Source organism: Rattus norvegicus, chromosome 2 (assembly GCF_021556685.1).
Source record: "Rattus norvegicus strain SHRSP/BbbUtx chromosome 2, alternate assembly SHRSP_T2T, whole genome shotgun sequence".
NCBI classification, from domain to species: domain Eukaryota; kingdom Metazoa; phylum Chordata; class Mammalia; order Rodentia; family Muridae; genus Rattus; species Rattus norvegicus.
In genome coordinates, this window is record NC_141535.1 from 227,548,399 (window position 1) to 227,572,778 (window position 24,380).

Below are 24,380 nucleotides of genomic sequence, written 5' to 3' on the forward strand. Positions count from 1 at the left end.
TCAGTCTTTGGGTTTCTGTGTCATCAGAGCTTATCTGATGAGACTGTGGCAGCAAACAAAACATGGCACTTTGCTCTCCTTCTGTCTTTGCTTTGCTTTTCAAGGAGATCTCTCAGGTGATTTTCAGTAGTGAGTCCTGCCAGTGATTCCTTTGAAATGATGTCCCAATATGCAGCAGTCCCAGAACAAGACGTAGCACACATGACCTCTTATTGCTATGGAAGAGTAGAATTCTTCAGTTTGACTTCAAGTTCTGTTTGCCTAAATAGTTCGAACAAGGACAAGTTCTCCCTTTCAATCCTAAGAGTTCAAGTATCCTCCTGAGTACAGGGCACCTCTGGGTGTTGACTAGTGATGATTCTTGATGTGTTTCCTTTTGGCTACAGCACAGATAGGCATCACTTTTTTTTTCCATCTGCATTTGGTCTCAGTTTATCAGCCATCACAACTGCTAGCTAGTAACAACCATTTCAGGAGCACTTAGTGTATGCCAGGTGTTCTGAGAGGTCCCACGATTTGCATTCTTATTCAGTCCCTATTTTGCAGATAAGGAAAATTTTGCAATTCAGATGAGCTGCGTGGCTCCAAGGAGATTAAAACTCCAATTCTGAGTGTCTTGGAGCCTTAAGACAAACATTCTCATGTAGCCCAGTCTTCTTAATAGAAGACCCTAAAACTAAGAGGAGCAACTCTCTCCCTGGTGAGAAGTGTCGTCCCCCCGCCCCGTAATCAATGGAGCACACAAGTGACTGGTGATGCTTTCTCTAGTTCGGATGTAGAGGTTGGCCTGACCTCCTGAGCACAGATGGAGAGTTCAGGGAAGATGGGCGGGGCCTGTGGCTACTATGACTTTATCAAGGTCAAAACCCAAAGGTTTGCTTTCCTTTGCTTTTGGACTTTCTTTGTCTTTAATTGACCTTGGAAAGATAAACACAACTGCCTCCAAAGAGCTCAGTTTGCAGGCAGAGTGTGGGTTTTTCAACTCAAGCCTGGAGGTTACGTCCTGGATCAACAGGAGTTGAGTTATCTTACCTGTAATATAAATTCATTTTCTAAGCTATGCAGTATGGAACATTGCTACTTATCACATGAAAACATTGCACGCATACCAAGCATGCATGGATATCCTCCTAATGGTGAATGTTGCTGAAGTTGGAAATCCTGCAGTCACAATGTGGTTTCTGTTCCTCTTGCATCTACAGCAGCATCAAGTTAAGGCAGCTGAGGTCGGTTGCAGAGAAATCAAGGATCAAGTATTTGTGGTATGTGATATGAAGCTGTTACGGTTTTAGAGATGCTGCATACAACTTTATACCTTCTGAGCATATTAACTTAAATCAGTATAGCATTGCTGCCATCGTATGCTACCAAATAGGCAACATTTATTCCATAAGTTAAGGATTTTAGTGTGTGTGGTATGGGGATCAAACCCAGCCAAGCAAGTGTTCTCCCATTGAGCCAAAACCCTATTTTCTGTATAACAATGCAGTATGTGGCTGAATACATAGAAATCAGAAATAAGCAGACTTTTTAAGCTGTTTTTAATTGATAGATGAATACATCATATTAGTTTATTAAACTAACATGTTTGTGATTTAGTGTAAATTCTCTGACCAGTTTTTCTGATCCAGGACTAAATATTCATGAGAGCATGAACTAGCACTTCTGTCAGTACAGTTGCTTGATTTGTATATAGTAGTTTTTCTTAGAGCACACTGAAAATATGTATAATTTAGACTGACTTTAATGAGATTAAAGTTGGGAAATTTGACCGCATTTATCTCTCTCCAACATCATCTCTGCAAAGTTCTTAAAAACATGCTACAGTTACTCAATGTTACCCATGTTTAACACATGTTATCGAATACCTTCTTCTAGAACACTTTTTAATTATATCATATTTTTATATTTTATAAAATGTAAAGTGGCTTAGCACTGCAGTTGAGAAGTTTCTGTCTTTATGTAAAATCTTGAAAGGTCCAACATTTGTTTCTCTTTCTCCCCTCTCCCTTCTCCCCTCTCCTTTCTCCCCTCTCCCCTCTCCCTTCTCCTCCTGACCCAGTGTGTGTGTGTGTGTGTGTGTGTGTGTGTGTGTGTGTGTGTGTGTGTGTGAGCGAGTGTGTGTATTCTGCCTTGGAGCAATCCTTTGGGGTCAAAATACACACGGCATGATTTTCTTATTTGCCAATGAAGATGGATAATGTTATTGATTGGCCACCATTTAGGGACCAATTTTAGCTCTGGTTGTCAAGACACATTCTTTGCTTTTAAGCCAGAGTGATGGTACGAAAATTTATACATTGCTCAGGTTTTTTGAGATGTAAATGTGCCAAGTGCAATGAGAACTTTTAAGCAAACAACAAACTTCTAGCATCCAGAGCAAGTGGAACTGGTGGGAGTTCACTGAAGCACAATAAAAACAAATACCAGAAAGCCTATGAACTTAACAACGTCCAGCTCATTCTTTACACCAAGTGCTGCCCTGAGCACTTGAGTCAAGTCTGCCCTCCCGGCATCCTTTCCCTGTCTTCAGAAAAATGGAATCCCATTTCCCCTGCACAGATTGTGGAAACAGGTTTCATAAGGGTTTTCTCAAGGACACGGCCTTAGCCAGCCAAAATGTGAGAGTAGCAATTACATAATTCAGAACTAATAACCACTACACCTTGCTGCATTTAGAGCTTGGAGTCTGCTCCATATTGCTCAAAATTGTCAACAACAGGTTGCCTGAAAAGCTTTTAAGGAATAAGTCTAGGAGAGATGCACTTTAACAGAATTAAGGCCAGTGCATGAGGTAGCAGCTAGCAGAGACAGAACGTACTGGATCTGCAGTGGACACCAAGCCTGGTGGAATTATTCTGAAGGACCTAGTTACCCATCAGATCCCACATGAAAACAAAACGTTGGTATCATTTGCAAGCTGGGTCACAAACCCGTTATTGATGATGATATATAACATCCCATGTGTTCCTTTTCTAGACTTGGTGCCAGCTCTTAGGAAAAAAAGGACCAAGTTACTTGTGGAAGGGGAGAACTGCCTGCAGGGTAGATGCTGTTGCATTTAGAGAACCACACAGTGAGGAGGGAAATGTGTGAGTTAATCACCCCACAAATGATCTGGGGAGTTCTGTGCCTGCCACTGTAGGAAGGGACAGTGAACTCAGACAAAGGAAAAGGGCATTTTTCAGGAAAGCCGGAAGTTAAGAGTGCTCTTCAGGCCACGCTTACTTCCCAGGAGACCTGTATCTAAGTACAGTTTATGTGAAGAGACAGTAGAGCAGAAGTTCAGAGCTCATCATCTAAAACAGTGATCATTCTGGGAGCCCTGGCTTCCTCTTACTGACTTCGCAAAGTTGCTAACATCAATTCATCTCATATGTAAGAAAAGTAGGAAAATGCTACCTACCCTCGTACTCAGGATCTGCCATCAAAATAACATATATGAAGTATCTGGACTATATGCAAGATGTAATTGATAACTGCTATATTGGTTTGGCATTGTCGCTGTTATTACTCCCTCTTATTTTCTCTTTCTTATTTTCTTATTTCGTTTTTGCAATTAGAAACTTGAGGGGTCAAATTCAGTTATCCTTAGGGATTCAGTGTGTGCATACTAAAACCGTTTAGGGCCTGGGTTTGTAGAGAGACTTGAGTAAGTATGAGAGACAGGAAAACTAATGGCGGTATCAAATGTCCAACACAAATTAAATGACAACAGGAAGGAAACAAACTAGAGTCAAAGGCTACTTTGTTGACCATTTGGTAATTTAAGTATGTGGGATATTTATATGGAAAGGCAACTTATTTTTAGACATGACATTTGAATAGGGATGGTTCTGCGGTCACATGATAAGGGACTCAGGGCATTGGCCAGTTCTGAGGAATCCACTTGAAGTATTACTATGCAAATTATGGCCCAAGCATTTTGCAAATGTCGATTTGTTTAGTGTTCACTTTACAAAAAGAGAGCCGTATGGACTCCAGAACAGTTACACTATCTGAGGTAATGCAGTTTCCCTAAGTAATCTGAATTCTGACTTCCTGTACCTAGCTAGCCCTTTACTTAAGTTTCTTCAAAAGCATGAAGAAATGTATGTGAATCCATGAACTCATTGGAACACTGAGTAACTAGGGCAGCCCGACTTTAGGCTATGAGTGTATGGTGGATTATGAGGAGGTAACCCTGAGATGGGGAGCAGTGGTTTGGCCATTTTTGAAAGAATCTAGGCAAGAGTATAATTGAGGGATCCTGACTAGGTGGTTGCTATGGTGATGGTGAGCCAATCCTGGTGGAGTGAACGTGAAGTTCTCCAGGTCATGGACTCTTAAGAATCTGTTAAGTTATTTCCTCAAGAAATGTGTACAGACTAAGCAATGTCAGTGAAAACCCGACACCCTCCAATGTCTTTCATTTACGTGACACTCCACACAATTTGGTTTTAAAAAAAGAATCTTTTGGAATATTTACATTTTTAAGGGAAGATACAGTTTTGCTTTGTGCTCCCTGTATCATCTTGTAGTAATTAAAATATTTAATATTTTAAAATAATTCATGTTTTTATATACCAATTTTTAGTAACTTTCATGAGACTAATTTTAGAAGATTCTTATTGGCTCCTGACCTTTCTATCCCAACTATTTCAACGCATACATAAACAACAGCTCTGAAATTGTTTACATATCTCTTCCTTTGCTGCTTATGAACAAAAACTGGCCTGATACTTCATGGCTAATTAAAGGTGTCCAGAGCAAGCCCCTCATCCTTTGTTTCCTCACGAATACTCAATATTTGAATTCGTTATTTTTCGATGGCTATTTACCAGAAGAGAGAAAGACAGCAGTTCTTATTATCAAAATTCATCTTCATGGCCCGTAAATAATCTTCTCCAGGTCTGTGTCTCTGCTTCTGGGACACACTTTGTTTCTGTCTCCTGGGCAGGAAAACCCTCAGGGTAATTAGTATCTAGCCATAGGGGAGTTAAGAAGATGTTGGGCGACCGATTATTGTTTTGTTTATCATTTCACAAAAGAGTAATAATTGGGTCCCCCTTGGCCATATGGGAGGCAGCATAGCCAATACCTATGAGTGTATTATAAAAGTCTTTAGTAATAGTCACATGCTATGGAGGATTCTGCTTCACACACACACACACACACACACACACACACACACACACAGAGAGAGAGAGAGAGAGAGAGAGAGAGAGAGAGAGAGAGAAGAGAGACTGAGACTCCTTCATACATACATAGTAAACCAAACTCTCATTTCTTATAGTCTCAAGTCATAAGAAGTTTGTAGTTTTAAAATTCTGTTTGTATTTTACTATCCCCAGAATGGACAGTTGAAATCTCCATAGTGAATGGATAAATTATTTCCACATTATAGTGAATATTATGGAAGATTATGATGTATCAACCCACTTGGAAGAAAGAGTATTGTATTTTCTGTCAATTTTGTCTTCTCATGGAACTAATCTTTTCGATTTATACTCAGACGTATTTTGCTTGGCTGGATTGTGAGACCTTTCTTCTTTCAATATTTAAGGAATGACTGTACTCTGCATACTTAAAATATATACACTTGAGTGGCTACAGAGTTGGCTCAGGTAAGAGCACTCACTGCTCTTACAGAGGACCCAGATTTGATACCCATCCCCCTTATAGCAGCTTACGACCATCTGTAACTCAAGTTCTAATGAATCAGATGTTCTTTCCTGACCTCCTCACAATGGAAACTTTACATAGTAAGGGCATATCTCTTTTTACACATTTAAATTGATTGACTTTTTTACACTTATTTAGCATGGATATGTGTAAGTAGTCGTGCACACATATGCTATGACATGCATGTGGCTGTCAGAGGAGAGCTTGCAAGAGTCTGTTCTCTTCTTGTACCATGTGGGTCCCAGAGAATGGACTCAGGTCACCAGGCTCAATGACAAGACCTTGTAGCCACTGAGCAGTTGTGCTGGTCCCAACTCGATCGTTTAAAGCAGTAAGTCACTTAAACAGTTCTGTGTAATGACAGCTTATGAGAATGCTGTTACATGCCTGCTGGTCTTTACATCAGGGTACTCCACGCAGTAATCTGGACTAGGAGATGGTTATGAAATATGATATGTTTATCACCAGAGACACTATTGGGATTGCCCTGGTGTCCCTTAGGGCCATGGTGAACACAGAACTGTATGCCTTATTTACTCAACTTATTCCAGGTCACCACCCCTTTTGATTTTATGTGCAGACTGGTCCATCCCTTGCCTGTAGACTGGGGGTCAGTATGCCCTATCTCTAGGCGTAGGCTTGTACTGTGGGTCGATGATGTGAGAGGAGGAGCTCTTAGCTGAGAGCAGCAGTGCTGCTTACTCTGCAGGCCAACTCTAGTCAAGTACGTATGGCTGGAAATGTAAACAGGTTAGGGGCTTACCACGAAACTCCCCTCTTTTCAACTTCAAGTATTTTTTTTAAAGGACTTTGATTTGAAATCATAATTGACAAGTTCGTTTGAAGGGTGAATGAAGAAAAACAGTTGAGGGATCTTATTGTCAGAAATGATCACTAAACTATCCTAATGTTTAAACCCGTGTATGCAGAAAAAAATGATGGTTTGAGTTGAGGAGCAGACTAGTTAAGGCCTCCTGTGTGCTGTGCATTTCTCATAGGAATGTGTGGTTCTTAGAAATAGCCCAGATACAGTGGATGAGAAAAGGTTTACTCACCCAAGGGAAGCAGTGCATGCATTTCTCCTAAGGTGCTGCCTTTGGGGCCCATGTTTTCTTGCGACCTGCTGGTGAGCCTCCTGGGAAGAGAAGAAGGGTTAGCCAAGGCTGGGGAGGAGGGAATCCAGTTCACTTGGGGTTTTAGCTCTGTGCTGGGCTCTCTGGAGGGTGGGTAGGAGGCAAAATATTTCAATCCTTTGTTCCCGGTGTTGCTATGATGGTTTCATTTATGAAATTATTTTTTCTATATTCAAACATGGTAACTAGGTGGCATTCTTCAATCTACGTAGAATTGACATTACCCTTTGGGGACATTTTTTAAGAACCTTTCAAACAGAAGAAATATACTCATTAAAAATTGTGGTATTTGTAGGTGTTTTAATCTCAGAGTATTGGGCCAATACATAAACATGATGACACAGAAAATGTAAGGTTTGGAGTTAAGGAGTCAGTGTGAGCATCCTATGTAGGAATAGATTTTATCTTCATATCATGTTACAAGACGGTAATATTGCATTGGCCTATTTATTTTTATTTCAAAGGTTTCAATTTCATATTTTTTGGATATTTTTAAATTAATATTTAATATTTTCAACTCCAGTCTAGGTATGTGTGTGTGTGTGTGTGTGTGTGTGTGTGTGTGTGGTGTGTGTGTGTGTGTGTGTGTGTGTGTGTGTGTGTGGTGTGGTGTGTGTGTGTGTATGTGGTGTGTGTGTGTGGGGGGGTGTGGTTTGTGTGTGTGCTGTGTGTATATGTGTGGTGTGTGTGGTGTGTGGTGTGTGTGTGTGGTGTGTGGTGTGTGGTGTGTGTATGGTGTGTGGTGTGTGTGTGTGTGGGGTGTGGTGTGGTGTGTGTGTGTGGTATGTGGTGTGTGTGTGTGTGTGTGTGTGTGGTATGTGGTGTGTGTGTGTGTGTACGCACACACACACACGCACGTGTACTACAGTGCATGTATGAAGGTTGGAAAGCTACTTGGAGGTGTCACTTCTGTCCTGGTAGAAGGTGGACCCTGGGGATCGTATACAGGGGCTCTGGCTTTGTTGTAAGTGCCTCTACTTCCTGAGTCAGCATTCAGGCTCTAAATAAATTAAATTAGAATTTTCTCTCCTTAAATCCATTGCAGTGCAGTGATTTTTGCTTTACTTTAGGTTTGCTGCTCTAGAAATGACTATAAATATCATTCGGTAGAATATTTCATCATTATTTCACTTAGCATAAAAATCCATAGAGTTGTATTCTCTGACATAAATGAGTACACATATTAAACATCTCAATTTATTTTATCATAGGATCATAAAAGCAACTCCTCAAATATATATATATATATATATATATTTTAATAATCTAGTTAGGCGCCCTCACTCGCTGCAGACAGCCTGCCTCGCCTCGTGCTCTCCTGCTCCTGCTCCACAGATGTGCTTCGACTACCCACAGGCCTTCGCCAGATGAGACAGTGTCTCGGGCACTGGCTCCTCTTCTTACTCGGGCCTATGGTAAAGATGTAAAATTTGGTGTGGATGCTCGAGCCTCAGTGCTTCAAGGTGTAGACCTTTTAGCAGATTCTGTAGCTGCTACAATGGGGGCCAAAGGGAAGAACATTGATTATTGAGCAGAGTTGGGGAAGTCTCAAAGTAACAAAAGATGGAGTCACTGTTGCACAGTCAATTGATTTAAAGGATAAATACAAAAATATTGGAGCTAAAGTTGTTCAGGATGTTACCAATAACCCAAACGAAGAGGCTGGGGATGTCACCACCACTGCCACTCTTCTGGCACAGTCTATTGCCAAGGAGGGCTTTTTGAAGATCGGCAAAGGGGTTAATCCAGTGGAAATCCAGAGAGGTGTGATGTTGGCTGTTGATGCTGTAATTGCTGAACTTAAGAAACAATCCAAACCTGCGACAACCCCTGAGGAAATTGCTCAGGTTGCTAGAATTTCTGCAAATGGAGACAAAGACATTGGGGACATCATTTCTGATGCAATGAAGAAGGTTGGAAGAAAGGGTGTCATCACAGTGAAGGATGGAAAGACCCAGAATGATGAGCTAGAAATTATTGAAGGCATGAAGTTTGATAGAGGATATATTTCCCCATATTTTATTAACACATCCAAAGTCAAAAACATGAATTCCAAGATGCCTATGTTTTGTTGAGTGAAAAGAAAACTTCTAGTGTTCAGTTCATTGTATCTGCTCTTGAAGTTGCCAATGCTCATGGGAAGCCCTTGGTCATAATCGCTGAAGATGTTGATGGAGAAGCTCTTAGCGCGCTGGTTTTGAACAGACTAAACGTTGGTCTTCAGGTTGTAGCAGTCAAAGCTCCAGGGTTTGGGACAATAGGAAGAACTAGTTTAAAGATACGGCTATTGCTACTAGTAGTGCGGTGTTTGGAGAGGAGAGGTTGAATCTAAATCTTGAAGATGTTCAAGCTCGTGACTTAGGAAAAGTTGGAGAGGTCATTGTCACCCAAGATGATGCCATGCTTTTGAAAGGAAAAGGTGACAAAGGTCACACTGAAAATTGTATTCAAGAAATCACTGAGCAGCTAGAGATCACAACTAGTGAATCTGAGAAGGAAAAGCTGAACGAGCGACTTGCTAACCTTTCAAATGGAGTATCTGTGTTGAAGGCCTGAGGGACGAGTGATGTTGAAGTGAATGAGAAGAAAGACAGAGTTACAGATGCTCTCAATGCTCCAAGAGCAGCTGTTGAAGAAGGCATTGTTCTAGGAGGGGGCTGTGTTCTGCTTTGGTGAATCTCAGCCTTGGATTCACTGAAGCCTGCCGATAAAGATCAGAAGATAGGTGTAGAAATTATTAAAAGAGCACTTAAAATTCCTGCAGTGACGATTGCCAAGAATGCCGGTGTTGAAGGATCTTTGATAGTTGAGAAAATTCTGCAGAGTTCCTCAGAGATTGGTTATGATGCCGTGCTTGGAGAGTTTGTGAACATGGTGGAAAGGGAATCATTAGTCCAACAAAGGTTCTTACAAAGCTTTGCTGGATGCTGCTGGGGTGACCTCCTTCCTAACTACAGCCTAAGCTGTCATGACAGAGATTCCTAAAGGACCCTGGCATGGATGCAACGGGTAAAATAGGAAGTGGCCTGTTCTAACTCCTAGAATAGAGCTTTGCCCTTATCAATGAACTGTGATAGGAAGCTCAAGGCACGTTCCTCACCGGTAACTTCAGAGAAGTCACCTGAAGAAAATGACTGAAGAGAAGGCTGGCTGATCACTGTAACCATCCTTTGACAATACTTAATGGTTTACTGCTGTCATTGTCCATGCCTCGAGATAATTTATTTTGCATTTTTGAATAAAGACATTTGTTCATTCCTGATGCTGGGTGCAAGAGCCATAGACCTGTGTCCTGCTTTCAACTTAAATCCCTGAGGCATCTCTACTGTTCTGTCAGCATCAGGACTGTAGCGCTGTGTCACCACATGAGAAATTCAGAAACAGCCTTCCTGTGGAGGGCGAGAACGATTGTGTACAAAGTAGAGAAAGATCCAATTATGTGACAACCTTTGTGTAATAAAATTTTGTTGAAAGTTAAAAAAAATCTAATAAGACTTCAATCTTTACTAAAATATTCAATATTTAATAAAATCCTTAAATTAGAAGTACAATATTTTAAATCAGCAAAGATATTTGTGCTTTCCTCATAGCCATATACAAAATTATTCTGAAGTGGTGGCTAGCCAGCCATATACATGTGTGTATACATTTTATTCTTTTAACAATAAAATATTCGAGTTCACTGTTATTTTAAGTTTTTCAACAATGCTGAAATTTTTTGAAGCAGCTACAATAAGTTCTTTTCATAAGTGAATCATGTTGAGTCATTATTACATAATTCATTGTATAAGACATTTGCAATTGTAATCAAAATGAACCTCCCATCATAGTCAAAAGTTAAAATTGTTTTATGATAGAGCCTCTCAAATCTGCAAACAGAGACAGAATGGACGGTCATGTTTGTCACATGGTCCTTTAGGCATTGTATTGAGGAAGAAAGAAACAACACACATGAAGGATTAGGAACATACATACACACATGGTCGCGTTTTAATGAAAATTACATTAAAATTCAAATTATAGAAGTAGTAGTTGTCGGTGGTGTTCTTGTGCTCATTTTCTATAATTATTAATTCTTGAAATGGTAATTCTTTTATTTAATATCTGACTTTTAGAAATTAACTCTCGTTTGGCATGCAAAGGCATAGGTTTCCTCATGATATTTCATATATCCGTTATCATTTATATGTTGGTCTCTTCCTCCATGTTTCCTCTGCAGGTCCCTTTCTTTCCTGAAAGAACTGTTGTTCTGTTCTATTAAAAAAATTGCTTGTAAGATATTTTAGAGTTTGGTTCAAAATGTACTGTGTATCATGTATAGTTGGTAAGTCAGTGGGAAAGGGAAAATTGCTTATTTCAGAAATGCTTTGAGCACAGCTCTACCCTTTTATGAACATTTTTGACATACTGCATAAAACCTCATTGTGCTGTTTTTGCGTGCCAGCAACCAGGAAACCTGAAGGAGATCTTCAGTTTAGATCTTCAGTTTGCTAGCAAACTGGGAAGTAATTGGGACACATCTATGTTGACTGAATATATTTTAAGCCTCAGGACTTGTGGATTTGGGAGGGGGGTTCCGTAGAGGAAGTGGGTGAAGAGGATGTTGTTGGGGATGGATGTTGTCAAAGATAAGTGAAAACACCAGGACATTACTAAGTGGGAGTTTTCTTTATAAGTGTATTTGACAGAAACTAACTCCAGTGAAAGCCTGATGTTTTCGAACAAGTCAAGCGAGTAGCATCAGTGTGACTGGTGTGGGCAGAGCCCTGTTAAGTATATTCACAGTGTTCTAAGGGTCTGGCTCTCTCCCGACACATGATTTGTTTATCTTTGCTTAGGCACACTCCATACACAGATAAACTGAGAATTGTTTAATGCTGTATGTAAATTAGGCTACGTCACTCAGAGTGGGACCACACAACATAGCCTGGAAGTCTCAGATGTCTTCCTGTATACTTCCCCTCCCTCCTTACTTTGAATAGGATCACATTTCATGGGTCGATGATTTGTGAAGCAAAAGAGAGGAGAAGGGAGGGAGGGATAGAGAGAGGTGGTATTGATGAATTTTATGAAAGGACCATATAGGTACCCACCAAAACAGCGGTATGGGCTTCTCAAGAGAAGTGTTTGTGTGTGTGTGTGTGTGTGTGTGTGTGTGTGTGTGTGTGTGTGTGTAACTTGGGAGTTGCATTGCACAAATGATATATTCTATAACCAGGTTCAAAGATTAAGCAAATTAAAGAAAAACATGCACAAACACAGTAACCGTTTACTATGTTTCTTAAAGATTGTCCTGTTTGCAAATGACCCTGCAAGGTTGTTTATGAGATTTGTGGCCCAGGTTAGGGTAAGAGAAGAGAGATAGTTGGTTAAGGCTAGACTCAAAGGTCACCAGCATTCCTGCCCCCGTGAGTGTTGTTCTTCTGTTGTTTTATTGCTCTCTGTGTCTGAGACAGCTCTTGGAAATGGGGAAGCTGCCTCTGAGAGCAGCTTGACTGTCAGTAGCTTTGGATTGATAGCTGAGCAAGCAGGAAATGTGAACTGCCCTTCTCATGTCCCATAGGTCAGCCCCGTCTTTCTATTCTGCCAGCCTTTGATTAGAGTGAAGGTTGGCAACATACACAAATGCCCACAAGATTGGAGTGCCAATCTAAGAAGGTACAGGCCAGAACGTGTTTTAAGTTGTCTGACATGTGATATCCTTAAGCTGTTTTCTTCACATGCGCTGACCTAAGTATCTCCGGCAGCCCTTTTGCAGACCTTATGGGACAAGGGCTCTTCATGTGCATGTTCTGGTTATAGCGTGGGATGAGATGAGCATGTCTGGGCTTGCAGTGGCATTTCCCCTACCCTGCTCTGTTTGATCCAATGGTGTGATGCTTGCTGGCAGTGAGGGGTGGGGAGACAAAGCAGGCTGGCTAGCATTCTATATGCTTTTCTGATGGCATGGACCGTTAGGCCTCCATCTGGGCTTTATACTAATATTGCCAGGGATTCCTTTACACTAATAGTGCATAGGTTTATCTCTAAATAAGCTAAGAGCTCTGCATGCAGTTCAGGATCCTGAAAGGGATACAGAACACAAAGAAAAGTGTGTGGAAGGAAAGTGAACAAATGCCCATTTAGTGTCTGTGCATGAGGTCACGTACGTCATTTTAAATGTTTCTGGGAGCTACTTTTTTAAAAAAAAATTAAGAAGAAATTGACGTAATGAATTGCAGCATGAAATTATATTTAGGTTATTAAATAAACATCTTAATTTAATGTTAAATACATATGTATAAATATTAGTGGGATAATTCAGATACATAGTTGTAGTTTGAATGTTATCTGTCCCCTTCACTGTGCTCCAGGCTTGTCTGTTGTGTGTTTAAATGCTTTGTTTCCTCTTGGTGACATTGCTTGGGACAGTCAGATTCTCTTTAGAAAGTGGAACCTCTCAGGAGGAATTGGGTTACTAGGAGTCAGGTCTTGAAATTTTGTAGCCTGGACACATTTCTAGTTCATGTCTCTTTGCGTTTTGAGTTTCTCTTTTGTTTGTTTTTCTCTGCCATGGTGGACTGCATCGCTTTGTAATTTTGAGCTCAGATAATAAAATATTCCATCCTTAACTTGCTTTGCCAGGGTGTTTTGTCACAGCAATGGGAAAGTCAGACACCTGCACACAAGTACACACTAGATCCTCTAAAGGCAGGGCTTATGATAGACTCCCAGCATACCTTGGTTCCACTTCTCAATCATCTGTGCCTGTCAGTACCATGGTAAGTGATTTATGTCTAGAGGTTAAGGTACTGACATACAAATCAGGGGACACTGATGACAATCCTAGTTTTAGTACTGGTTAACCTTACAATGCACTCTTTTTAAATATCAGTGAGTCAGTATTGAATGGAAGTTTTCTACTTTGCTTCAAGGCCCCCCAAATTACGGGCAATTTGGAGACAGAACCTATGCTTAGCATACAAAAGGTTAATTTTACTACCTACAATGACTAAACATAAATTTATATGTTCTATGTATATGAGAAGAAAATAGAAGCAGAGGCTCAGACCTTTTGTTTTAGAGCGCGCGCATGTGTGTGTGTGTGTGTGTGTGTGTGTGTGTGTGTGTGTGTGTGTGTGTCTGTGCCTGCTTGTCCTATATGCATCACATTAATGCAGTACCAATGGGTTTTAGAAGAGGGCATCAGATCCCCAGTAGCAGGCAGTTGAGATCATTGTGGGTACTCAGAATTGCACTCTGGTCCTCAAATGAGTAGCAAGTGCTCCTAACTGCTGAGTCAGCCCTCTCTCCAACAACCATCTACAGGGCTTTGCCATCAGAGTGGTAGAGAAAGCAAAACCTGCTGTGTTTAGGCCCTTTCTCCTTTGAGAACATGGAGTGCTTGGGTTTTTAGCTGTGATACCACTTAAGGGTTAAAAACTTCTTAAAAAACCATGGTTTTTAAGAAGTTACTAGGCAGCTTCAATAGACATAGGGACTGAAAACGTTCCTCCATATCATACAGCTGAGCCTTTGTCCATTGGAGGTGAACCTACTTAAGGCAGTTTTGTCTTAGCAATGAAAGGATTGCATCATCCTCACTCCACGTCTTACCTAGTATTTGCCTGTGTTATTCATTTGAAGATAACAAAGTGACATTTCGTGGGAATAGTGAACTTAGAGGAAGCTGGGTGTTCTCACTTATCTATATGATGTTTCTAGTAAGTCATATAAAAGTTTATTCTATGATTATATTTAAGGCAGTCATAAGAAAACTGTTTTAGCAAGACCTAGCTCAAAACTAACTATTGATGAGTTTTAGTAGCATTCAGAAACTTCACTTCTGTGGGTCCAACTCCAATGGAAGGGAGGAGGAGATGCCCAAGTTTATTACATAAAGCACAGTCACTTTCACAATGAGTTAATGAGAAAAAAAATACTTTTTAAGCTCATGAGGTTCTTTGGTCGAATAGTTTTGCTCAACATTTGGCACCAGCCTTCATGTAGGGCTCTAGGTGAAGAGAGAAAAAGCAAATAAACGTGACCTTTGAAAAGCTGGTATTTTTTTTCCGTGAAGCCAAAAGGTGCACAAATATTAGTCTGCTCTTATTTTTGTTCTGGAAAACTTCTCCCTGGCCTTCAGCTCCTCTACCGATCATTATTGTCAGTGTGGTAGCCCATCTTGGCTCCTGCAGACCTTGCCATTTGTCTGGCTACTGAGAGATCCAGTCATATCAGCCAGTGGGAAGTAGGGTCCCACTATTGGCTATTTTCTTATCTCCTCCACCTGTTGGCTAAAGGCTCTTCCTGCCCAAGCAGGCAGAGAACCCACTCCACAAAGCTGCCCTCTGACCTCCATGTGCTTCTGTGCCCATGCCCCCCCCCCACAATCTCTCTCCCTCTCCCCCTTCGTCTCTCCTTCTCCCTCTCCATTCCCCCCCCCCTCTCTTCCACTCCTCTGCCACCCCCACTCTCTCTCTAGGTCTGAGGCTCCATGATTGAGGTTCACTCTAAGGCTGGCTAGCCCACTTGAGAACCTGGTGTATTCTCCCGTGCCAGAGTGTCTGATTTTTGTCAGTGCTTGTGGTCAAGCTTAGGCTCCTTCTTAGCTCCACCAAAGCTATTGCCTTCCACACTTGCCAACAAACATCTAGGTAAGAAGAATTGGCGATATTGGTGAGGGCCAATACGTTCCAAGCTCCATGACCTAATATTCTCCTTTTCCTCTCCTTTGTGAGCACTGACATTCTGCTTTGTGTTTTGTTGGCCAATAGATCTCTTTGAAATTAAAAAAAAAAAGAAGAAGAAGAAGAAGACTCTTGTCATATCGGTTATCTATGAGAAACAACTCTCTATATCAGAATTTCAATTCTGAATCATGGTTTACTGACTGTTTTTTAATATGTATGTGTTGTCTTGAGGAGACTTGGGAAATAGGGTAGTTTAACTGTTAACATGCATATCCTGGAATCAGATTGCCTAGGTTTAAAGTCCGTTACACATAAATAGGTGATTATATTGGGCAATGTGCTTACTTAATAATCTTGAACCTCAGGTCGCCCACACATTCATGTTCTAGGGACTCAAGGAGTTTATATGTAAACCCATGTACATATACCTTCCTAGGGTTACAGTTTTCCCATCGTGTCTGGTTTTATCACCTACGCAAAGGCTGGCATGAAATAACAGTGTCATTGTTGACATTCTATTTACTTTAGTTATTATAACACTCTGCACATGGACAGAATCTCACTGTACAGGCAAGGTAACTGAAGCCAGAGGAGGTTACTTAACTTCCCCAAGATTTGAGAGTTCAGAGTCAAGGTTTATTGTCAGGTTCCTTCTGCTGGACCCCAAATCCAACTGGTCACCCATGGGGTCTGTCTCTGCCTCTTTATGTCCTCAGCACTGTTACATGCATGTGGTTGGATTGTTAGGAGGCTGTGGCTGCATCCATGTGTAAAAGTTCATTCTCTGGTTTAAAATATGTATTTACATTTTCATCTTGGCAACAAGTCTATAGTGTTAGATTGTACACATTTCTTGACATATATCTAAGTCTTATTTCTTTTCAGGAAGTATAATATACTGTAGGAGAACAGATTTTTTTGTTTGATTCTTATCCACTGAGAGAAGCGTCTTAATGAAAATACTCTTTGGAACATGGCCTTGTGGGTATGGCACAGGCAAGTTCTACAGATGACATCAATGGATATGAGTTGTCCAGTGGATGAATTCTTGTGTGAAATAGAAAATGAGTTTTAACAAAACAGCTCATATCATAGCCCATTATCAGAATTCCTGACACCATCTCTCATAATGAATCTTTGAATTTTCTAGCTCCTACAGGAGCTTGGGGAAAGAGTGAGCTGTCAGAGTAAGCATGTGCCATGTATGTTCAGGTGAAAGTAGCTATAAAGGGATTCTTATGTACAATTGCATGGGGTAGATGGAACAAAGAATCAAAAAATGTGATTTTTTTTTCTTTTAACAAGGAAACCAACATTTTCCTGGTTGAATTTTTTTCCTCTGGCCTTATATTGTCTCCTGCTATTTTAAAATGTGCTTTTATGTATGTATGTATGTATGTATGTATGTATGTATGTATGTATGCAGGTATACATGTATGTATGTATTTGCATCTGTGTGTGCACTGTATATGTGTGCATACATGTGTATATATGCACACGAGAGCCAGCAGTCAGTGTCCTCTATCCCTCTCTACCTTATGGTTTTTGAGAGATGTTGTCGCTCACTGAACCTAGAGTTTTGGCTAGATTGACTGGCCTTTGGGGTCAAGGACATTTCATTCTGCCACCTCCCTCAATGATACCGATGAGTGGCCATGCTTGGCTTTGTATGTGGTGCTTGGGAACTCTAGTATAGGTAGGTGTTCATGCTTCCTGTGCTTATAGGTTGAGTTCCTTCCTCACTCTTCACAATGTCCCCTCAGTTCTCTTTCAAGTTTGGGTCTTTGTGTGCGTGTGTGTGCATGTGTGCATGTGTGCATGTGCATGCATGTGTGCATGTGTGTGTGTATGTGTGTGTGTCTGTCTGTCTGTCTGTATATGTTGTGTATGTGTGTAAGCCAGTCAACCCCTGGTGTTATTCCTCAGGAGGCTCTTAGCCTTGTATTTTGAGTAAGTTCTCTCACTGAGATCTGAGACTCACAGGTTAGCCTATGCTGACTAGACTGTCATCACTGATCCTTAGGGCTCTTCCAGTCTCTGTCTCCCTGTGCTGGGATTTTAGGCACATATCACCACTGGGCCTAGCTTTTCAAAAACGGGTATAAGGGATTGAACTCGGGTCTTCAACCTTTTGTTGCACATGCTTTATGGGCTGAGCTATTGGCATAGTTTTAAATGCAACTTTGACTTTCCTATTGAGGTATTAGTGCATTTTTGGCTTTAGCTTTAAGACGTCTGTTCCTTTCTTTAATTGTAAGTGGTTAACAAGGGGAAATTGACTCAGAGAAGGAACTTCAGTTAGAACAGACCCACTTGTCAACATGCCTCATCCCTTCCATTGATCCAAACAGAACAGAACCATCTTTTTTGGGGGTGGGTTATCAGTGGGCATTTAGGATCTGTTTTCATTTATGGAATCAGGGATTGCCTAATGGGAATCATATTGTCATCTAAACTCAATCAGGATCCTTCTTATGTGAGCAGTAGCCCTCACTGAGAAGACCCATAAGCACCTGTTTTCCATGGTTGCTAATTATTTCTAGAATCAAAGGAAGAAGTCAGTCTTTAACTCTTGATAGAGCCTGAATGTGTTTTAATTTGAGCTCACATTAAAGTCAGCATTAGCCGCTTAGTGACAGTTGTGGTGTTGACCGGTGGTTGAAGCGCTTTGGTTAATGTAACCTTTTGACTTTTCTTACAGCCGTTCCATTTCCGCCAAGTCACCGGCTGACAGCAAAGGAAGTGTTTGATAACGATGGGAAGCCTCGTGTGGATATCTTAAAAGCACATCTCATGAAGGAAGGCAGGCTGGAAGAAAGTGTCGCGTTGAGAATAATAACAGAGGGTGCTTCGATTCTCCGACAGGAAAAAAACTTGCTGGATATTGATGCCCCAGTCACAGGTAAGACCCAAGCATGGAGCCCACACTACACCAGTTACTGTACAAAACAGTAAATTAAAGATCTTTGATATCAGTGAGCCTTCAGACACCTTATACACCATCTGTTTTTACAATTGAATCTGCGCTGTAAGGGATTAAGACTATCATTTGTACATAAAAATATTTTTATTTGCACTTACTGCCTACATAATTGAATTGCTGTGATCTAAAAAAATGAAGTATAACCAGGTTGGTGCATATACTCAGTTGATTGACAGTGTTCTGTCAGAAGAAACCCTCCTACAAGGCAAGGTTCCTTGTGCTGTCCTCAGCCTTCCACAGAGCTGGAGGCCATGTCCAAGGGAAACAGAATGAATGGTGTGCCAAGGATGGTCTCCAGGGTACAGCCTCTCACCGGTACCTGGGAACCTGTGAAAATGTAGACAGACTCTCAAGCTCCATCTTGCAACTACTGAGTCTGGGTTCCTGGGGTCAGGTCCAGCAGTCTCAGTTTTGATTAAGTCCTCTGAGTTGTTCTGGTCCATATTAAAGTATGAGAGGCAAGAGAGGAAGGAAACTCCCTTGGCCTCCTTCCCATGGTTCCTTCCTTAATGCTTTTCTTCTGTCACTTTTCTTAGAAAGGTAAATATTATATTGTAAGTATCCTAGTCTTGTGTCATAAAGAATGACATCTTACAAAACAGCATCTAATACCAAGAGAATTTAACCTACTGGTTATGAAGTTTGCTGAAGTATAGCCTTTTACTCTCAATGGAGCTAAAACTGTTTATTTATTTTTTGCTATTTTATACTCGGCATGAGAAAACCTTTCAATGGAGAATATTTGAAAGAAAGGAGACATGCAAATATTTTTGTACACACTTGGTTTTTTCATCTCCTGAGTATTCATATGCTTATGCTCTTGTTATCCAGGCCCATTTTCGAGTGTGACAATGCTACAGTGAAGTGCTTCCTCGAGTGTCACAATAGACCTTTGCTGATTGCAAAGTCCTTAAGGATTCTTAGGCCAAAGATATTGACAGTATGCACAGTTTAGGTTTGGTTAGAAATTTCAATGCTGATGGAGGCTAGAGTTAGGTAGCAAAAGACATTTGTTCTGTTGGAATTAACTCAGTGGTACTAAACCAAACCACAAGCCTACCCTGTGCACATCCAAATCAGCCCCCTTTTCCGTATTATCAGATGGGGTTCTGCATTATCTCCTGCTCATGATATAAGGCCGTGATGGTACTTCCCTTTCTTCAGTACTGAAACCGTAAACACAAAATGAGATAAAATTAGTATTTTAAGACTAGTAAAGAATACACAGCAGCAAGATTATCTTAACACTTGATTGACTTGCCTTAGGTACATTATTGATAATGCATACGCATTAGATAATATCTTTATGATTGTTTATTTGTTACCTAGAAGTAACATATAAGTATAATAAATGGCTTGCTCTTTTATTAGGTTTATTTTTCTCTACCTTTCACATGATAATGTGCAGCTTCCAATGACGACTTCATGTTAAATTCACTAATGGGCCCAGTAGGTATAAATGGAGGTGATCATTATAGCTAAAAAATGAACATATAAAATAAATGATTTGTGTTGTGGAAGAAAACAGAGGAAGAGTGTGGACGAATCGGGCTTATGAAGTCTTATCCCTGAGGTCTAATCCTGTGTGTAGTCTAAGGACACACCTGGCTCCTCTACACAGATCCCACATGGCATTTTTGCAATTTTCAGGACAGAGATTTGAAGATATTTGGATATCATGGATCGTGAAAAGTTACATGGGTTTTCTTGGGTCACTACTCCATTTCACTCTGAATATAAAAATATAAATAAGAGTGACAAAGACACTGGGCAGAAAGGATTTATTTTAACATTTAGGTAAAGGGGAGAAAACCTTTCTGTAAAGGCTGTTATACAAAAATGTCTAACTCTGACTTGTATATAAGTAACAGAAATCTACCAGTATGTTGCAAGATCTTGGTGTTAGAAGATGTAATGTCCCTGGTAGGTCCTGCTCCCTGGTCCATGGAGAATGACTTCTCTTATGTTCTTACATGGGAGAAGGAAGGGGGTCTCTACCTATAGACAGTGACTGCATTTATAAGAACTGTATAGTCCCATTCATGAACCCTTCCAGGGTCTCATATTGGATATTAGATTTCAACATAGGAATCTGGGGGAGGCCTAAGTGTTCAGATCACAGCAGCTACAGTCAGGAACATACCCATGACTCTGAACATAAACTGAAACATGGGTAAATTGGGAAAAAGTAGGGCAGGTGGGTGAAGGACATAGAAAAGCTTTTCTTTGTGTTTGGAGTAAAAGTGAAATAACAGTAACTTGGAATCTAGCATCCTCCCATATCTGAAGTCTTCTGAGCAATGGGGTCATTCAAACCTTCAAGAAACCTGAACATGCCAGACTTTTGGATTAAGGATAATCACCCCATAAAGTCACTTCAAATACTACGTCCAGGAAGCCTCTCCCATCAAGCCTTCTGGATATAGGGGTCCTGAGCCTTGACTTAAGACCTTGGTAATGTTTTATGATATCTGGTTGCCTTATTCTGAGATTTTTTACCCTATTTGGACAGCTGAGTCTACCAGACGATATTTATATGTTAACTTAGAGTTTATTTGTTTGGATAATTGGATCAGCAAAGTTATGTTTAGTTTGTACTTGAAAATTTTCACGGTAAAGTGTCGTTTATATAATTCTGATTGCTACCCTTAAAAGAGAGCCTGTGAAAATATTCAGAAAAGAAAGGAGAATATAAAAGGGGGTGGGGTGGGTGGTCAAGGATCATGTGTTGGGAAGATGTAAGGGAAAGATGTAGGAGACATAAATGTGTTTAGGGCAGATCGAGGCCTGAAACCAAACTTTATAGTGTCTGTTTCTCCTTTTTCTTATGTTCACATATATATGTGATTTTTGCATGCCTGTTTTTCACATCTTCATGGACACCTGTACATGCATGCGGGTAATTCCACATTAAGTAAAAAGCCAAACAAAGCAAATGGCAAAAAAAAAAAAAAAATATTTGCAAATATTTGCTGCTCCTCAGCTTCCTTGCAGCTCTTTTGTGCTTTGTATTAATAAAAGTATTTTCTGTGGAGGAGTGGAGTGGCCCTGACATCTGCCACAGTTTGCTTATTTGTGCTGACCCCTAGAACTGGTGTTCTGGTTATTGGCAATCTGAGTATTCATCTCTTTATAGATTTTAGGTAGAGAAATTTTAATCTAGCAGCATGGATGCCCTGGCAAGGGATCACATCCAAAGATCTGATCCTGCTGCAGTGCATATTCTGGATCACAGTGTGGTCTGGCTGGAATACAGACGTACCCTTAGTGCATAGCTGTAATTCCTAACAATGAAGGTAAGGGTAGTTTGTAGAAGCTGGGGTTGAAAGTGATGTCTAACTGAGGGGCTGACAAAGTGATGAATCAGAAAAAGATTTGACAGAATGAGTCAGAGATAGACTATGCCCAACTCTAATGAGAACAGCAGGGGAAGAGAGGCTTCTTAAGAGCACCAGGAGAGGAAAAAGGTGTGGTGTGGTGTGGTGTGTAGTGTGTGGTGTGTGGTTTGTGGTGTGTGGTGTGTTTATGGCAGTTTCATTAGTACAGTGTTACCTAGATGGCTTACAGAGTGAGACACCTAGACACAGGTAAGGACAGAATAACCCAGAGAATGGGAAGGAGCCAGAAGATGGCCAAAGTTAGTTCTGAAAGTTGGCTCTTGTTTTATCATTGTTCCTTAGCAAATGTTTATACATGATACTTTTTAAAAATGTAGCTAGACATTGCTGTGACTGCTCAGTTTGGTCAGCCGGCGTGGTAGATGTTTGTACCTCTGGTACGGATGATGTGAGATAGGCACTTGTGAATAAGGCCTTGCAAGGACACAGACAGTAGCAGGAAACAATGTTTGCCCAAAGAAGGGCACATCACAGCTCTGACTAAACTAAAGGCCGTTCAGGGTCTTACATTTGTGAGCGTAGCAAACTCCAAGTCCAAACTCTTTCATCGTCTACACAGTAGCAGTTTCCCTGACAGCGTCCACTGATTACATTATTTGAGCTTTGAAACAACTAACTGGGACCCAACCGGTGCTAGATATGGACTAGAACTCTTCAGGATTCAGGAAGTGTAGGACTGCGAAGGTGCTGCCTTTTCCTGAAGGCCCCAGAATCACACACATTCTTATTTTGTTCTTATTTTGTTCGGAGCTGTGGCAGAGGCCTCTGATAATGTGGGAACCAGAATAAAGAGTGTAGAAAGAACTTGGAACCTGTGACAGGTGACCTGGTGTTTGAATGGAACCCTCTATTATTTTACTATAGGAAAAGCTGCAGAATAGCCTTCTGGATAGCAATAACACCAATTGAAATAGACTTTTTTTTTGTATGATAGCAAGGTATGTTCTTGAAAACCTGGTGTGGGAGGTGGGCGGGCAAGAGACTGAAGGGCGGAATGATGTGGGGCAGTGCTGTTGTATCAAGTCTGGTCAGGGACCCTTCCTGCTCTCCCTTCCTGCTCTTTCAAGGGAGCCCTGATGATTTTGGCAGAGGGAGGCTAATGACTCTTCTTATTACAGGGCATTTGTTTACATTGACTTTCAAACTTATGCTCCATTTGCATTCTAAAAACACATGTCTATGAAAGACCTCTTTACTGAGGTAAGATATTCATGCAGAGACCGGATATACTGCATTTCTGCACTTGATCTTAGCCAAAAGGCCGAGCATCGATGTACTGCATTTCTGATGTAAGGCCTTGCCCACTTGTTTCCCTTTGACTTAGCACAGCATTCTGTGCCTGTCTGTGGAGCAGAGACAGAGCGGGAGCCTCAGCTTCTGCAGAGTGTGATTTAGAACCCTGTTTCTGCTCCCTGGGCCCAGGGGATGGGCAGACATCATCTGGGCTAACTGCTAATCTCTCTGGTTTGTCTGCTTCCTGCAGTGGTGGATTTGTCCCTGGTACAGGTCAGGATTCCCTCAGTGGCTAGGCCTGCCATTTAGCACATCAGGCAGTTGCCAGGAGAGCCCTCTGGCTTTGTTCCTGGATGTGAGAGAGGACCAGGGGCCAAGTTTAAGGTCACAGTAGCCCTTCCCTTGAAGCAGCTGACATCAATTAGAATTCCGCTTGTCTGGAACTCTGGGGAGAGCTACGTGGGGATTGGATTCCTAGTGGGACCTAAGGGATCAGTGTTTATTCTTCTCCCACTATCATTTGTCACTATGAAGGAGTACAGACTTAGCTTACATGGGGACACAGTTACCTCTGGGGCTTTCAGCAGTTTCTGAAACTTGCAGTTTCTGTGGCCAGATTTTCAAAGCTTCCTCTACAACCTTAAGCCTCTTGGTACCTGGCCCATTGCAGACAAGAGGCAAGAGTTCTGACCTGGCCGGTGGGGGCCGGGACACACACACACACACACACACACACACACACACACACACACACACACACACACACACATCACACGATGGTAAAGGTAATGTTACTTTTGCTCATTTTTTCACCTCTTGGTCCTGTACTGTTGACCTTTCAGTAACAACTGCAAAAAAAGGATTGAAAGAACTATGGTTAGCCTTTCCATATGGGAACAGATCAGAATCAGCTCCTGGCCCTCATAAAACAGATGGTTTCAGAGGCCTAGAATATGGAACAGAGTTTGAATATCTAATGAGTTTCTGGGTCATAATGATTCTCTTGAGCTCCAGCTGCATTGTGGGATCTGGTTTAAATCCATGGGTCAGAGTCTCATAGCTGAAGACCTTGCCCTGCCCAGGCTCTCCTCTGTAGGACTAAGGCTTCCCAGTCACACTGTATTGTAGGTACTCTTCTGCTTCAGAATAGCTTTAATGTAAATACTTGACTGATTTGCACACAGTAAATGATAATAGTAGCAAAATGGAAACATATGGGAACTCCAGGGTGTGTATTTGTGTGTATATTTCTGCCTATGTCAATTGTCTTCAGTATTTAAACTGCAGTTAATTAGCA

The 24,380-nt window shown here is 41.1% G+C and overlaps 1 protein-coding gene and 1 pseudogene across 8 annotated transcripts in view; both read left to right on the top strand.

Annotated features, from left to right (window-relative positions):
* Ppp3ca (protein phosphatase 3 catalytic subunit alpha) overlaps nucleotides 1–24,380 on the top strand; it is a 272,778-nt gene that overhangs the window by 110,450 nt on the left and 137,948 nt on the right. For 6 of the 8 annotated variants that reach the window (XM_087616201.1, XM_087616203.1, XM_087616204.1 and 3 more), the window contains exon 2: nucleotides 18,171–18,371. In XM_087616201.1, coding sequence (XP_087472327.1) covers nucleotides 18,171–18,371 — 201 coding nt within the window. Of the gene's footprint in view, nucleotides 1–1,202; nucleotides 1,263–18,012; nucleotides 18,372–24,380 lie in introns of all 8 variants that reach the window. The other 2 variants (XM_087616209.1, XM_087616210.1) reach the window with 2 other exon arrangements.
* LOC148006768 (60 kDa heat shock protein, mitochondrial pseudogene) lies at nucleotides 1,119–9,915 on the top strand (annotated as a pseudogene).